Source organism: Herpailurus yagouaroundi, unplaced genomic scaffold, assembly GCF_014898765.1.
Source record: "Herpailurus yagouaroundi ecotype Mexico unplaced genomic scaffold, PumYag 218, whole genome shotgun sequence".
In the NCBI taxonomy this organism is placed as follows: domain Eukaryota; kingdom Metazoa; phylum Chordata; class Mammalia; order Carnivora; family Felidae; genus Herpailurus; species Herpailurus yagouaroundi.
In genome coordinates this window covers 3,282,389-3,300,376 of record NW_024412449.1, presented here as the reverse complement: position 1 = coordinate 3,300,376, position 17,988 = coordinate 3,282,389, and the positions used below count along the sequence as shown (strand labels likewise).

General features: G+C 48.8%; 1 protein-coding gene across 3 annotated transcripts in view; it reads right to left on the bottom strand.

Annotated features, from left to right (window-relative positions):
• The window catches only part of GALNT18 (polypeptide N-acetylgalactosaminyltransferase 18), a 355,336-nt gene that overhangs the window by 164,401 nt on the left and 172,947 nt on the right, over window positions 1–17,988 (bottom strand). For all 3 annotated transcript variants that reach the window (XM_040456863.1, XM_040456864.1, XM_040456865.1), the window contains exon 2: window positions 14,681–14,873. In XM_040456863.1, coding sequence (XP_040312797.1) covers window positions 14,681–14,873 — 193 coding nt within the window. The remainder of the gene's footprint in view (window positions 1–14,680; window positions 14,874–17,988) is intronic.

Here is a 17,988-nt window from a genome sequence, read left to right as displayed (position 1 = left end):
GTGAGGGGCACCTGGGTGGCTCAGTCAGTGAAACATCCAGCTTCAGCTCAGGTCATGATCTCATAGTCCGTGAGTTCGAGCCCCGCGTCGGGCTCTGTGCTGACAGCTCAGAGCCTGGAGCCTGTTTCAGATTCTGTGTCTCCCTCTTTCTCTGCCCTTCACCCACTCCTGCTCTGTCTCTGTCTCTGCCTCTCTCTGTCTGTCTCTCTCAAAAATAAATAAAAAGTGTTAAAAAAATTTAAAAAAAGAAAAGAAAAGAAAGACAAGATGGGCCCATTTTTAGAGAAAGAGTGTTAGAGGGTGGATGAAGCCACCCAGGCCGAGCTCCGCCCCAAGCTGCCACGTGACCATGGGTGGGCCACTTCACTTCTCTGTATGTCCCATCCTAGAATGAGGGTGGCAGAAGAAATGATCACCTAGGTGTCTTTCTCTACAAAATTCGGCATCTTCTACCTCCCATGTGGTGAAAAGAAGACACCTCGTTGAGGAAAGAGTTTGCAAACCTCCCCGCCCTCCCATCCAGCACCTGGATTTGGCCACCACTAAATGCCACAAGAAACATCCTCTTACTGCTATCTTGATTATACAAGGTGGCCAAATGTCCCGGTTTGCCCAGGATTTTCCCAGTTTCAGCCCTGAAAGTCCCAAGCAAGGCGGGACAGGAGGTTGCCCGATGAGTAGACGACAGTGTCCCTAACCTTCTTGGGGGCAGGAACAGAGCTTGCTCACTCACGACTGCGCTCCCACTGCCCAGCACAGTGCCTGGCCCGCAGCAGGCACTCAGTCAGCATCCGCCGAATACACTGACGCTGCCCTTTCAAAGTGCCCAACACACAGACACCGGCACACAGTCATGGTTCCTATTGTCATCTCGACGCTGAAGCAGAACTCGCATTGCTGGAGAAGGAGGCATAAAGAAGGAGGCAGAAGAGCACGCTAGGAAAGAGGTCCACATACCTGCCGGTCACACTCACCATCATCACTGCCCAACACAGGACAGAAGCCTGCCTGCCCAGGGCAGCCCAAGGCTTTCAAAAGGAACACACATTCAAGAACTGCTGTGGAAGAGAATTGTTCCAGACCCCAGCCCAGCACTTCTATCCTCCAGGGTCTGGCCCTCACACCCTCTGCTCCCCAGAGCCTGCTCCCCACCCGCTCACCTCCCCAGAGAAGGACCAGAGGACATGAGAGTCAGAGGAGCCACACAGGCCTAACCGGCCTTTCTCTCCTGATGCTTCTGGAGAAAGCCTGACTGTACGAGACCTGCTCCTTACTCATTTTGAGAAGAGGCATATTCTCCATAAAATTAAGCCATAAAAGTTCCCTTTTTACTTTTATTCTTGTTCAAAGTCGAGCCATTTTCCACTAGAGATAAAAACAAGGCATTTCTGAGAGCGAGTACTAGGGCTGTCTAATAAGCCGGAATTGATGGTCATGATAAACTCAACTTTATCGATCTCTGCACACAGAAGGCGATGCGGGGTGGGAACAGCTAAGTAAGGGCCTCTCAGCCGAGCTCCCTGAGACTGTTGTGAGCTGCTCATAAGGCAGGCACATTTATATCAAGAGCTTCAGCGCCACTGTTGCCTGTGAGGGACAGTGGCCAAGTAAGCAGGGCCAACCTAGGCTCCTAGAGGCCGGGCGCTGCCCAGGACAGCAGCCAGATGCCTGTATGTGGCATCAGTGGATTTCCTGCCTACATGTGGCGTCAGTAGATTCTCCCCTCCCTATGACCTCGGCAAACCTTCAAGCTCCCAGTCCATCTGGTGATAATTCAAAGAGGCTGCTTGACCGAGGGTGAGAGAGTGGGTAGACTTCTTCCAGAATAAAGGTCAAAGTCAAATGTTTGCTGATGCTGCTGCCCGTGCAAGGGGTAACCAGGTCCACCATGCTAGGGTTCTGGGAGTGGGGAAGGGACCTTCTTGGACCAAGCAGTGAGAAGATGACACACCTAGGTACCCAAGGGTCCCCAGCCCCTCTTCCTTCCCAGGGTTCTCCCAAGCAGCCCTCCCTGCAGCCATGGTCAGCACACGAGGGTTCAGAGATACCATTAACCACCTAGAACATAAACCTTGGGACACTGCCTTCTTGGCCCTTTGAGGCCGTCAGTGTCCTCGCCCCAGCTTCCCCCCTCCCACCTGCACCCACAGGAATTGCTTGATCCTCCTCTGGCCTTACTTGGGTACACTGTTGGCATCTTCTAGACCTTTCCAGATTAGATAGTCTCCCAGGCTTGCCAGCGTCCAGTCTGCTGGACTTAATGAAACCTAAAGATAGGTCAATGTAGGGATTCTCACTGAGCATGAGGACAGTCAAGACTTTTACTCTCTCTGGCATCTGTATCTCTATGACCTCTGTAGCTAAGAGACTGCATGGAGCTTGCCACCCCCACTGCCCATGGACCCCATGTAGAATATTTGGAAATTATAATAGTAATAATTTCCATTTTCTGAGTGCTCATGATTTGTCATAAACCATGCTAAGAGATGTAGGGATATTTTTACTCTCCCCCTGCCCGCCCCCATTTATTCCTTCTTACAATCCAATATGGTAAACATATCTATCCCCAATTTATAGATGAGGGAACTAGGGCTAAGACAGTAAGTTATTTTCCAGGGCTTAAACCTGGCCTCATTTGTCTCCAAAGCCTGTACTCATAATCCCTGTTAAACTAGGGTCTGTATCTTCCTTCTCACTCCCACCCAGAGATGCATCTGGCAAAACAATGGTGTTGTGATGACCCAGATACTTGATTGGGGGTGGGGGCACAAAACATAAGTTACTCCAGGCTGCCAGCTCTGATGAAAGATGGAACGGGTGTAGTATGTCTAGTAGGATGATGGGGGCAAATATAAACACTGCTGGGCACCCGAAGCCTAAATTCTTCCTGTTGCATTGTTCCCATTGGGATAAACAATCCCAGTGACTCCTTGTATAAGGGTGTCTGGGTCTTCTGTCCTGTGGCTTCATCAGTTGGCTCATAACTGATGGGACCAGAGACCTATTCCTGAGCCCCAAGTAGCTACCAACAGCCTGGCTGTCAGCATACAGGGCAGCCTCACTCAAGACTCTGTGTAGCCAGATCTGGCAATCCTGAAGAAGGACCAGCAACCCTATCAAGCTCTTTCTCATGGGGAGGTTGAACGTGAGATACCCCAAGAAGGCAGAAGGCAGGAGTCTGGGGCAGCGGGAATGATGGAGTTGGAATAGGACACTGTCAGTGAGCTGGAGACACAGACGGTCACCACTAGAGACACAGAACTCTAACAATGAGCCAGGAGGATGCAGACTTGAGCTCGTCCATGATGTCTTCAACTATACTGCCCTCTTCCATACCTGAACACATGGCTTCGAATTGTATGATTACGTGACTATGTGTGAACATCAACCCACAAAGAATCCCACCCCTCTGTGGTTGCTGAGTGAGTTCAGTTCCTTGCTCTGAGAGAGCATACAAGACCTAGTAAAGAGAGAACAAGTATGACTCCTGGGCTGGAATTGGATGTCCCATGATTCTCCCAGCATCCTTCGCTTTTCTTGCATGCCACTTATTTGCTATTGCAATGTGTTTTTCTGTGATTGTTTAACAAACAGCAGTGTCTCTGCTAGATTATAAACCATATGAGGTCAGGGCACCTGGATGGCTCACTTGGTTGAATTCCTGACTCTTGATTTTGGCTCAGGTCATGATCCTAAGGTCATGGGATTGAGTACCATGTCAGGCTCTGTGCTGAGTGTGCAGCCTGCTTAAGGTTCAGTCTCTCTCTCTCTTTCTCTCCCATACACACACAGCCCCTCTTCCCTGCTCATGCTCTCTCTCTAAAATTAAGAGAAAATTAAAAAAAAATTAAACAGCATCAGTGTAAGGCCACACCTGCTTTACTCACCAGGTATCCCTACTGCCTCACACCATGGTCAGCACAGAGAAGAAACTATTGAGCGTCTGGCTCAATGAACAAATAAATAAATAAATATTTGAATGATGAAGAGTAGAATTAATTCAGACCCATGAAAGCCCTGTGGGTGGGAATGATACCATGAGCTGACAGAATAGGAGTCAGTCACTGAGTCAAACATTCACTCCCTGACTGTATGAGTTTCCTAACACTAACAGAGTTGCTGTAAAAAATCATTGTAAACTTGGGGCCTTAAAACAACACAAACGTGTTCTTTTACAAGGATGGCACAGACAGGCTGGTAACTTGCTGGAGGTCAACCAGTTTGTAAACGAGAGACCTGGCCTTGGAACCCAAGTTTCAAACATCACTCTATAACCTAAGCAGAAACTTCACCCGTTTGTTATCTCGTTTCTCTCATCCTCCAAAAAGCCAAAGGGGTAAATGGAGGCAGGCTTCTGGGACCTGGCAAGATACCACATCTGGCCCAGCTGTGGAAGAGACCGCAGACACCTGAGAACTGAGAGCTTTACCAGTCTGCAAGGCAAGAGAAATAGACCCATCTGGTCAGGGTGCAGATTTTGGCACAGAAACCACGGACAGGTCAACTACCAAGGAGATGTGATCATCAGAGTGTCCAGCTTTAGTCCAGAGGGAGAACTTCTACAAATGTTTTTCAGGTGATTATACAATTTCGAGAAAGGATCTGCTAATATCAAATGTTGATTGTAAGTAGGACAAGAGGGAAAAGTCATTTGAAATGTAAACACCTGTAAAGGAAGCAGGAGACCATTTGTTCCTAAAAACATCTTACTGGAAACCCAGGGAAAATAGACTCCTGGGGGCTACATGGACAGCTGCCCAGAGAACAAGCAGGCTGGCTCTGGTGGAGAAGACCGAGCGTCTCCATGTGGTGAGTCTGTTGGTAAACAGGTCAGGCCCATGGCAAGGAGAACGTGGGGTAGGGGAAGGTGAGCCCCTTAAGTCAGGAAAAGGAAGATGGGGCATCTCTGCTCTCCAGCAAAGCTGGCCCTGGGCCTCTGATACCCAGAACTCTGGAGCTGGGGTGAAATCCCTCTATGTGATCTGCCTGGCCCTCCTCTCATCTAGTGCTGGGGCTGATGGCCTGGTCCACGTGGCTCCTTGTCCACACGGCAGGACTCCAGGTAGTTAAAGTCACGGTCATGTCCCCCAAGCCATCTCTTTTACAGATCAAAGACCCGGATGATACAAGGAACAAAAAATTAAATAGCAGCGACTATGGGTCAGGCAGTGTTCTGAGAGCTCTCCATTCAACCTCTGTATTACTATCTCTAGCTTGCATATAGGAAACTCAGGCATAGAGAGGCTGGAGAACTTGCTGGAGGTCAACCAGCTCATAACAGCACTCTATAATCTAAGCAGAAACTGCATCTGTTTGTCATGTTACCCACTTCCTCTCTTGGCTTGTTCTCCTCTGAACATCCTCTTCTTTCTCTATATCCCTTAAAATCCAGTTATGCAGTTGTGATCTGAGTGGCAAAACAGACAAAACTATCACCTCCCCTTTTTAAGACAGTACATTTCTATTAATATAGCTCAAGATTATATTATCTTTAAGAATAGCCCCCAGGTGGGGCGCCTGGGTGGCGCAGTCGGTTAAGCGTCCGGCTTCAGCCAGGTCACGATCTCGCGGTCCGTGAGTTCGAGCCCCGCGTCAGGCTCTGGGCTGATGGCTTGGAGCCTGGAGCCTGTTTCCGATTCTGTGTCTCCCTCTCCCTCTGCCCCTCCCCCGTTCATGCTCTGTCTCTCTCTGCCCCAAAAATAAATAAACGTTGAAAAAAAAAATTTAAAAAAAAAATAAATAAAAAATAAAAAAAGAATAGCCCACAGGATGCTGTTGGCCCATAAGGAGCCTAACACGAAGAATTGGAACTGTTTTCGCCGAGTGCGTTAGTAAAAGAGTATTTTCCCCCCAACTGTGCGTGCTTAACATCTCCAGGGTGCTAGCAGAATCATTACTAAGGGTGTTCCCTCCTTGTCCTGAGGCAGCCCTCACGGAGGATCTCTGGGTCACCTCCATAGAGCTAAGATCCCAAACTAGAAAAACTCACTGGGGCAGAGGAGGGCCAGGGTGCTGAGGCAGTGTCCTAAAGACACAAGACCCAGGTAAAAATACTGGTTCTGCCGCATACCACCCATGGGAACTTCAATACGTTTCTTACCTTTGCAAATACTCCGTGTTCTCCTAAATAAAATAGAAATAATAGTAATTACCTCCTAGAGATGTAAGGATCAAGTTAAATTAGAACATGCATGTTAAGCAGTTTGCACAGCACCTGGCACCCAGGAAGGGGGCAAGTGGTGCTCTTGGTGAAAATCAGCAGCCCCTGGGTAGCAACTCACACATGGTGTAGCAAATATGATCCCAGCTGCTCCCCCTAGAGCCCTCCCCCTTGTCCCCCAGGACCAGCTACATAATATGGGGGGCCCAGTGAAGAAAGAAAAGCTGGTGGTATTCAGAAGTTATTCAGAATTTTAACACAGTAACAGTAGAGCATTAAACCAAGCACAGAGCCTTTCCAGCCTTCTTGGGATCCTGTGCAGAGGCTGCACACACAGGAGTTTCCTAAATGCGAATATTGCTGCTGGAAGAAAGCACTACAGATGTGGTGGCTTAGAACAACACGCATTTATTATCTTACAGTTCTGGAGGTCAGAAGTCTGATGCGGGTCTCACATGGCTAACATCACAGTGTTGACAGGACTGCGTTCCTTTCTTGAGGCTCACAGCGATAATCTGTTTTCCTGCCTTTCCAGTATCTAAAGGCTGCCTGCATGCCTTGGCTTATGGCTCTTTTCCATCTTCAAGGGCAGCAACAGCTGGTGGAGTCCTTGTCACGCTGCCATCCCCCTGGCTCTGACTCTTCTGCCTCTCTCTTCCACTTTTGAGTGCCCTGTGATTACACTGGGCCCATCCAGATAAGCCAAGATAATCTCTTTATTTTAAAATCAGCTGAGAACAACCTTAATTCCATCTGCAACCTTAATTCTCCATTGCCATGTGCCACACTATAGTCAATGGTTCCAGGGATTAGGACATGGGTGTCTTTGGGAGACCATTATTCTGTTTACTTCACACACCCATGAAGCCAGGCCTGCTGGCCCCCAAAGTCCAGAGATCTCAGATGTGTATCTAGAGTTTGCTCCATGAGAACCCTACAGCCCTCCGATCCATACATGCAAACCTGTGGCCACACCCCAGTGACAGCAGCAACACCCACAGCCACCTTGCTAACTGCTCCTAGGTGGGCTGAGCCCCCTGGCTCCATGCTGCATTCTCTCTCTGTTATAATCCCATCCTGATCCTTTCTACTTGGATGTTCATACAGGATCTCTCCAGGTCAGGACTAGGGCTGTGTGTGTGTGTGTGTGTGTGTGTGTGTGTGTGTGTGTGTGTATGCACCCACGCACCTATCTTTCCCAGTTGTTCCCTCCTGGGGTTGCAGAAAATAGTCTTAACTCCCTTTAATCATCCCTTCATGCCTTGGCCTCAAGCTTGAGCCCACCAGTCAACCCAAAAGTCAGTCCACACTATTTCTGGGAGAGAGGGACTAAGACCTAGGGGGACACTGGAGAGAAGGGTGACATCATCACTGACAGACTCAGGAGTCTCTGACGATCAACCAGCAAGAGACCAGAAGCAGTACCTGCCAGAGGCTCTGCCTTGAACTACCTTGGAGGTAGGCCATAGGGTTGCCATGGCAACTTCAAGCCTTGAAGCTTGACACCCAGAGCTCCCCCTCTCTTGCCCACATCCACATGCCCCCCAGATCAGGTACTCATCCCTTACACTTTCCTGGCTCCTGTTCAGAAATAACAACCACTGCCTGCATAAAAGGATGAGATGTGCCCCTATCGTTTTGGAACTATGGGCTCCCATATGCCACCTGCTCGACCCGCTGTCACTGGGGTGGGCGCCCGCCCTTACTTTCCTGCCCTGAGCTGGCGAGTGGCTCCAACCCCCATGATCCTCCTTCCCCACAATCACAACCCATCTTCTCAGTGGCTCCCCAAAGATGCCACCTCCATCCCCTCCAACCCTCAGGCAAAGATTTCCCTGATCTCTTTCTTATACCCTCATTTTCCAAAAAATTGATACTTCATCTACATGCAGCAAAATTCACAGATCTTAAGTGAACTTGATGAGTTTTGACAAATGCATATTCCTATGTAGTCCACACTCCAATAAGACTTGTTTTTTGCCTTCTCTCTTTTTGCCCCTCATAGGTTATTTTGGAGCCTACAGACAAGGAGGAGGAGGGTGAGCACTGTGGGGCAGGAGCATACAGAGAAAGCCAGAGGAACGTTTGGTGCTTGCCCCTGGGGATGTAAGGGATGGGGCAAAGTCCAGCCTGGGTGGGATGCAGCCTTTCTTCCCTTCAATCCTGAGGCCTGGGTGTCTCTCCAACCCAGAAAGCAAGAAGGCATAGCCCTGCCCAGATCCAGCAAAGGACCCTCACAGGGTGAGGTCTAGGAGGACCACCAGAGGAGGATGCCAAGGCCCTGTCTCTCCTGGGTCTTCTTACCTGGATGGCCAAGGGCCTACTCTGCTCTTGTTACAACAATGAAGACAGAATGAATGGCATTTCGATTTCCCTCAAAGCCAACTGTACTGGAGCCCAGAGGAAAATCGTCCTTCCTCTGCCCAGATGAGACTAACAAAATTGCCACACTTCCGGTTCCCATGTCCTTCCTTTTCCAGGGGAGGGCCGTCACAGATCCTAAAGGGAAGCTCCTTGCAGATGCTTCTCTGGGTCCTGCCTCCCTGCTACACAGAAGAACAGGGCTTCCGTGGGCCATCAAGTCCAGCCCCTGACTTACTACAAACATGTAGGAATGACTCCTCTTCACGGAGGCCAGGAGATGGTCAGCAAGCTTTCTGATCACCTGTCCTGCTCTCCTACCACCTTCCATCTGGATTCCCGCTACAGTGTTAGCTCCTTGAAGTTTCTGTCTGACGCTTTACTGGGTACCTGGCACACACTTGGAGCTCAATAAACGTTTGTTGGATGAATACATTAATAAAGCCTGGCAACACGCTGGCTGGACTTTGTTCCTTCTGCTGTGTATAAGGCACTGAGTATAGTATGGTCCTTTTAGCCAGATGGAAAAATGGGTCAGATTACCTCTTGTAGAACCAAGAAAGGAGACAAAATAAGGCACCAGCCAGAGATGATGGAAGAGTGGGTGGGGCAGGATTCGGAACACCCACTTTCTGGTCCAGGAATGAAGCCAAGCATAACGTCAGGGTTAGGACTTAGAAGAGCAAACCCAAGAGGAAGGACAAAGAGCAGAGTGTGAAATCCAAGCACACCTCCAGGGGCAGAAGTCCCCACGGGCAAACAGGAGGAGGGGACAAAGGCACTGAGAATGAAGCAACACCCACCTGGCCTGATTCTTCTGGAGACTATCCCTAGCATGGTGCTTCCTCTCCAGATGCTGCCGCTGCCCCACCCACCCTACATCCAATCCCAACATTACCTGTAACAATGGCATCATTCTCTACCTTGATGATGGATTGTATGCTCACCAAAACAGATTTTCCAACACTTAGAGAAGACTTTCCTGACTCAGACGAACTGATCAGCCCAGTGCCACATACTTTAAAGCAGTCCTCACTCCCAAGAGAATGTCACAGGTTGACACCTCAAGGCAGTAAGTCTGGTGGCAGTTACAAACACAAACCCTGGGTTCGGTCCCCAGCCCTGCCACTAGTGACCACAAGCAGATTTTATCTCTTCATGCCTCAGTTTCCTCTTCGATAAAATAGAAACTAATAATAATACTGTCAAATAATAAGAAATATATATATTGGTCTCTACCCCTGGTTTTTGCTGATATTTGGTCTTTGAGCCCAGTTCCTGACATGGAGATCCTAAACACTTTGTCATTTCCTGACTGAAAGTAGTATCTGACAGAGCTCCTAAATCCCTTGGAGTTTCCTGGGTGATAAGAGCATCTTTTTTTTTTTTTTTAATATGATTTATTGTCAAATTGGCTAACATACAATCTGTAAAGTGTGCTCTTGGTTTTTGGGGTACATTCCCGTGGTTCATCACTTACATACAACACCCAGTGCTCATCCCAACAAGTGTCCTCCTCAATGCCCATCACCCATTTTCCCCTCATCCCCACCGTCCCCCCCATCAACCCTCAGTTTGTTCCCTGTATTTAAGAGTCTCTTACGGTTTGTCAATAGGAGCATCTTTTGATCTAATGAGGTGACTCTTGATGGGCCCCAAATGAGGGCTGGTCACCAGAAAGACTAAACCATAATTAGAAGTTTGAAACTTTCAGTCTAACCTCCCCACACAATCCTCTGAAGAGAGAAGATGTGCTGGAAAATGAGTTAATAATCGATCATGCCTGCATGATGAAGCCTCATCAAGTATGGGTTTCAGAGAGCTTCCAGGTTGGTGAACACATCCACATTCCAGGAGGATGATGCACCCCAAGCCCACAGGAACAGAAGCTCCTATGCCGGGGACCCTCCCAGGCCCCACTCTATATACCTCCTCATCAGACAGTTCATCCATATCCTGTATTATATGCTTCACAATCAACCATTACATGTAAGTATTTCCCTGAGTTCTGTGTAATTGCAGGCAAGTTCCTGAATTCAAGGATGGGTCATGGGAACCTCACGTTATAGCCAGTCATTCAGAGACACAGGTGATAACCTGACACTTGTGATTGGCCTCCGAAGTGAGGGCAGCGTCATGGGACTGAGCCCATAACCTGTAGGACTGACTACCAGAGGTAGAGAGTGCCAGAACGGGATGGAATTGTAGGGCCTCCAGCTGGTGTCACAGAATCAGCTGGTGTGGAAAAACCCGACACATCTGGTGTCAGAAGTATTGTGAGCAGGAGAGCAAAGAACACCGTGTGCTTCCTAGACAAGTACCTACTCCAGAAGGTTACTGCGAGGAGTCAAACAGTTAACATAAATAAAAGTGCCAGACGCATCCCTGCAAACATGGCTCAAGCTATATAAATGTTTGCCAATGTAATTTGAAATAGGATGATAGTAAAGACAGTGAAACAAATGTTTCCAAACGGAGTTAAACAGGATAAGCTAAGCGATGACCTTGTTACAAGGCAGGAATGGTTTTAGGGAAGTTAACAAAGAGGGGCACTTTTACCTAAGCACACCCTTGTTTTGAGCGGTCCCCCAACAGCTCTTGGGTCTTTGGCGTGTGTCTGGCACAGGCTCTGATAGAGCCCCTCCAAGCAGACGCATAAAGAGGAACTGCATTCTTTTTAAAAAAATTTTTTTTTCAACGTTTATTTATTTTTTGGGACAGAGAGAGACAGAGCATGAATGGGGGAGGGGCAGAGAGAGAGGGAGACACAGAATCGGAAACAGGCTCCACGCTCTGAGCCATCAGCCCAGAGCCTGACGCGGGGCTCGAACTCCCGGACCGCGAGATCGTGACCTGGCTGAAGTCGGACGCTTAACCGACTGCGCCACCCAGGCGTGGAACTGCATTCTTAAAGCCACTGCAGAGAGGACTGCTGGGGGCGCACTCAGAAGGCTCAGCGCTACCTTTTATCAGGGATTCCATTTTTCCTCTATAAAGAGTCACCGTGCCCAACAGGGGAGGTGTGGAAACTCCATAAACTGTAGCTTTGTGCAGAGGGAAGGTCTTTCTATTGGGACTATTGCTCCTTTCCAATGGCTCAGAATTCTGCCCACCTGGAGTCCTTCAAAGATCCTTTCTCAGCAAAGTCCGGAAATCCAGGCTGGACTGGCCCCCAAAACGTGCCTCTTCCAGAGCATGCTTGCAAGGGATGGCCATGTGGCCTCTGTCCATCCCCCCCCCCCGCCCCAACTTCCTGTTTCCCATGGAAATAGGAAGGAACAGCAACAGGGCACCTCTCTCAATGAAGGGTTAGGGGCTCCGGCATCGGTTGGCTCTTAACAAGACAGCTGCGGGCTACCATCAAAGACCAGGATTAGGCATCTGGATACACAGTTTTGGCTCAACTACTTATCCAACTGTGTGACCTCAGACATAACACTCATTACACTTTCTGTTCCTCAGTTTCCTCAACCCTGAATGGGAAGAATATGCCAGTTCCTTCCCTACCTCCATTCACTTCAGGTTGGCGTGGTCCAACAGGGAAGGGCATTCTCAACAAGTCGAGCCCTATGTAATTACCGTTAATTGTTATGGTCATGCTGCAGTCTGTAAGATCTACCCTTTCCTTCCTTAGCTTCCTTCTGATTTCCTTTTTAACGTGGAACAAACGTGCATTGAGCTAGGCCTGAGTTTTGCATCAGAGTTGGCTGCAAAAAGTCTGTAGCTCCTGTGCTGCCAAGATCAAGGCCAAGGCCCCTGCAGAAGTCCTGGGGCCCCAACTCCTCTTGAGGACTCTTCTTCCAGAGCGTCTAGGTTCTGCCCACACCAGACCTACTTCTCCGCAGCCCCAGGCACGGTGCCTGCAGCACTCCCGGAGGGCTGAGACCTTGTGGCGTGGAGATAAAATCACCTTCAGGATATTCCCAGAATCCAACCCCATCCCAACACCTGCCCACTGCCATCATGGTCCAAGCCACCATCGCGTCTCACCTGGCTATGCAGAAGCCTCCTAACTGGACTCCCTGCTTTCTCCCTGGCCCTTTCAGTCTGTTCTCAGCACAGCAGCCACAGGGGCCTTTAAAAATGACAATCAGAGCATATTACTAGTCTGCTCAAGCCCTTGGATCCCCATCTCACAGAGTGAAAGGTACACCCCTTGCAGCAGCCTGCAAAGCCCTTCCCTGGCAATTCTCAGCCTGGGCTGTATACTGGAATCACATGAAAGTTCTAAGCAATACAGATAGAGTGTCACTTCTGGAAACTCTTTAACTGGTCTAGGGTGTGGCCCTAGCATCAAGATTGATTATTTATTTATTTATTTATTTTAACGTTTATTTATTATTGAGAGTCAGAGAGAGAGACAGAGCATGAGCATGGGAGGGGCAGAAAGAGGGGGAGACACAGAATCCGAAGCAGGCTCCAGGCTCTGAGCTGTCAGCACAGAGCCCGACGCGGGGCTCAAACTCACAAACTACAAGATCATGACCTGAGCCGAAGTCAGATGCTTAACCAACTGAGCCACCCAGGTGCCCCATCAAGATTATTTTAAAGCTCCCTATGAGTTGAATATGTAGCCAAGTTTGAGAACCACTAACCTACTTGATCTGCTTCCTGTTGCCCCTCTGCCCTCATCTCCAATTACTGCCTTCATGCTTGCTCTGGTCCAGCCACAGGGGCCTCTTTTTTTTTTTTTCAAACATGCCAAGCACACTTCTCCTACCTCAGGACCTTTGCACTTGCTCTACATAGAAAGTTTTTGCCCAGGTATCCGCATGGCTTGCTTCCTCATCTCTTCTGGATGTTTGCTCACATGTCACCTTGTTAGTGAAGTCTTTCTCTCCACCTCACTAAAAACTCAACACCTCCTTCTATTCCAGGAAATCCCTATCTCTGTCTTCAACTTTCTATTTCTTCATGACATTTGCTACTATCTAACATGGTACATATTTTACTTTTAAAAAATTTATTTTATTTTATTTTATTTTATTTTATTTTATTTTATTTGAGAGAGAGAGAGAGAGAGAGAGAGAGAGAGAGAGAGAGAGAGAAAGAGAAAGAGAGAGAACAAACAGGGGAGAGGGGCAGAGGTAGAGACTCTCAAGTAGGATCCATGCTGGGGCTCAATCCCACACCCATGAGATCATGACCTGAGCCAAAATCAAGACTTGGATGCTCAACCCACAGAGCCACCCAGGCACCCCTGTTTTATTATGTGTCCCTGCCCCTCTAGAAATGCAAGCTCTGTGAGGGCAAGGATTCCTGTCTGTTTTGTTCACTGTACTATCCCTGGGCCTAGACTATGCTGATACATAAGAAGTGCTCAGTAACTATCCTTTATGTGAATATATACTCTTCTAGCCCCTTGTAGATCCTCAGCTGCTCTTTCAGCCCTAGAACCCAATCAGGTTCTCCTTGGGCCAGGGAAAAACCATACTCAATTATACAGTACACAGTAGGTGCTCAATAAATGTCTGTGGAACTGAACTGAACTTTCCTCCCTAGAAAAACATAGCCTCCAAACCCAGCAGCAAGATTTTTCCTAAAAACCCCAGATACAAGCTCACTGTGGTTTGCAACTTTAAGAAAATTTTAAAAATAAGGAGAAAGAGGGGAAAAGAAGGCATGGGGGGGGGGAGCTCACAAAAGTTAATGAGATTTTCTCAGCTGTGGTACGTGCCCACACTTTTAATAATTAGGAGTAATAAAAACTCTAACTGAACCTTAAAGGAACGTCTTCTGTGACAAAGAGAGAAGTCAAGACAGACTTCTGCGTCGGGCATAATGACTTGTTAGCCCTGGAAGATGGATAGACTTTAAAATACTAATTTATAGGAAAAAAATAATTGTTCATAAAAATGCAACTAATTGGGTTAAAATGACTTATTAACAAGAATACTGGATGATTCTAAAGCCCATAGGGAGTAAATTAGGTTATTAATCCTCAACGCCTCATGAAAGAAGCTTCCCCTGCTTAGCAGATGGAGAAACTGAGGCTGAGGGAGGGGGAGAGTGAGTTGCCAATGGAGGCTGAGGGCACAGACCCTGCGGGAGAGGGACCCAGGAGCCCCAAGGCCCTGTCCTGACTCTATCCCCAGCACTGTGGTGACCCCGTCTCCCCACAGGCAGGTCAAAAAGGGCCCAGCCACTGACTCTGCTCACCCACTGGGTCTGAGGTCAGGCAGAGGCCGGTCGAGGGGCAGACGGTCACTGAGGTAGGCGTTGTAGCCGTAGTACTGGAACTGCTTCAGGGCCATGCGCCGGCCTTCAGGGCTGAGCTCCTGGCCCCAGTGTGCAAACAGAGAGGAGTCTGTGAAGGGCTCAGCCTCTGCCTCCTCGGGCTTGGCGGGAGCCTCTGGAGAAAGAAGGGACAAGGAGACAGTGGGTCAGAGTGCACCCCTGCAAATGCCATGACAACCCCTTTCCCTTCCTCACCATCACCTTGCATACAACAATCTTATCCCCGTATTTGGGAGCTGTGGGGAGGACAGACTGCAATCGTCATGCTTCTCCAAACTCATTTATCCACCCATTCATCCATTCATTCATCCAACAACCACTAGGCACAAGGGACACAGAAATACATCCTACAGGGTCTACCGAGAAGCTGAGGGATGTGATCCAGATGCCCCATGGCTTCAAGTGAGAACTCCCTCCTTTCCAGTCGGCCTCCCCACCAGAGATTCTAGCCTTAGCCTCAAAGTGCGTTTCCACTTCTCTTTCCCAAGATTGCACCCCCACTCCCTGCCGGTCCTGGGCTGGCCCCACACCCAGGCCCTCCAGCTGAGGTTCTGCTCCCCTTTCCAGCTCTTGCCAGCCCACCTCCCTGTCCGCTGTCTGGTCTGATATGAGTTGCCTGGCCCCACCAAGCCCCATTCATGTGGCTCCAAGGACCTCCAGCCAGACTGCCTCCTGCTGCTTCCAGCCTGTGCCTACCAAATAGGGAATCTGGCACAGAGGACAGCCCAAAAAATCCCCAGTCACCCATGCATTGTTGGCACTGCTCATTGGACCCCAGGTAGACTTTGTAGGGGCAGCCCCCACACTAGGATAAGGAGAGCTCATGGTTTCCCTGGAACTTTCTAAGAAAATGAAGAGGACATTATCACCTATAAGAGCAGAAGCTTTGGATTCACACAGATATGGATTCAAAGAAATTCCCGCTGCACCATTCACTGGCTACATGGCCTCAAGCAAACACTCAATGTCTCTGTACCTTGACTGCCCCATTTGTAATGCAGGCATACTAATATCTACCCATGTCCGCCCCCACAGGATCTGAGAGGATTACATACAATAATGTATATACAGCACTTCGGCTAGCATATGTCCCAGAAAAAGTACACAATAATTGGTAACCAGCGTAACACATAGCAAGGGGAGCCTGGCAGGGCATTTAAATCTTTCTTTTATGGGGGCAAAAGGTAGGTCTTTCCACGACATAGGCTGGGTCAAGACTTGGGAATTTATTCTAAGGGTCATTTAGTCAAGGTCAGATATCAGAGCAATTGGACAGAGATGCCAAGCCCACTGGACGATGCCCTCCGTGCTCATAAACATGATATAAGTGAGAGATGGTGCTGGGAGTCTGGAAATGAGACAGAGACCAGAAGGAAGCAGAAGTAGGTTGGGGACAGAAGAGGCAGGCTTGGGATACTTACTAATGACCCCTCAGCCATCCAGGCAGGCTTGGGACTTTTGCCAATGCCCCCTCAGCCATCTGTATGAAGCCAGTAGGTGTATGAAACCCCTATGTCGGATAACTTAAAGGCACAGGCTGGGCACAGGTGAAGGTCTAAGAATGCAGAGTCTTTGAGGTTGAGGAGCTCAGAGCTGCAGACCACAGTTCTTACTATCACCGCCTCTTGGGGGGAACGCGCAGACATACCCCAAACCGGAGGTACATGAATCTCCTGGGATAACCATCATGGCTAGTCCCCACTGAGTGCTTTCCATGAGTCAGGCTCTGCTGTGAACGTTTTTGCCACATCAACTCATCGCGCCCTGCGTGGTGGGAACTATTATTGTTTCGACTTCACAGGTAATGAAAGTGAGGCCTGGGGAGGATGAGAAACTTGCCCTGATTCACTCACAAGGAGGCAAAGTAGTGGAGGGTCAGTCCTGAGAAGTCTGTCTCTCTAGGCGGTGGTCCTAACTGCTACACCATACACCTTCTACGTGGCAATGGGCCGGGACACACATGCGTTCCAAAGACAAATGTGGCACGCCAATTTTCCTTCAAGACATGGAAGGAAACTCAGGTACCCAAAGCAGATTAGGATCTAATAAGGAGTAAAATGCGAACTGCATGTGCTTTTCTGTGACAGAGCAGGCGTTTTTAGTACTTGCGGTGGCCACTGCAAGTTCCATGCCAGAACTCAGGGCCCACTTGCTCTCCCCTACGACGCATAAGTGAAGGGAAGCACAGGGTTTACATGATCGATCGTCAAGGTCCTCACCATCCCTAAAAAGATGTAAGACTCGTTCATGTGGAATGTTGGGGTAGTAAAAACCTAAACCAGTGAGCCAACTGAATCATATGATATTTAAAAGAAATGGAGTTTTACTGCTCTCACATACCTAAATGGATATTACCAAGTAAAATGAGATCAGTTAATGAAAAAATTATGATTCACAATTAGACCTGCATTGCATAAAAATGTATTATAAACATATTAAAGTCCTCGGTTCCACCACACGCCCCTGTCTTTTTGCTCGGCATGGGTATAAACCACAACGAACTGGAGAGCAGTGGGTCTCGAATGATAAGCCGGCGGGGGGGGGGGGGCGCCACGGCAGCAGCAAGAAGTCCTCTTCGTTGAATTCCTGCCCAGAGCCAAGCACCATGCTGGTCCATGTCTTTACCCAAGGTGATCTCTGTCTTGCTCATGGGTGTGCCCTCCACGAGGGCAGGCTGACATCTGTCTTATTCCCTGCTGCGCCCCCAGCATGGTACACAGCTCTTGCGAGGGGCTCAATATACCATTTTAAAATAAGTTAGTTGAGGTGCCTGACTGGCTCAGTCGGTTAAGCATCTGACTCTTGGTTTCAGCTAGGGTCATGATCTGATGGTTTGTGAGTTCAAGCCCTGCATCGGGCTCTGAGCTGACAGTGCAGAGTCTGCTTGGGAGTCTTTCCGCCTACCCCCACCCCCCCCCGCCCCACCCCCTGCCCTTCCACCACTCTCTCTCAAAATATAAATAAATGAAACTTTTTAAATATTTTTTTTTAATGTTTATTTATTTTTGAGACAGAGAGAGACAGAGCATGAATGGGGGAGGGTCAGAGAGAGGGAGACACAGAATCTGAAACAGGCTCCAGGCTCTGAGCTGTCAGCACAGAGCCTGACACGGGGCTTGAACTCACAGACCGTGAGATCATGACCTGAGCCGAAGTCAGCCGCTTAACCGACTGAGCCACCCAGGCGCCCCAAAACTTTTTTTTAATCTTTTTTTTTTTTTTTTTAATTT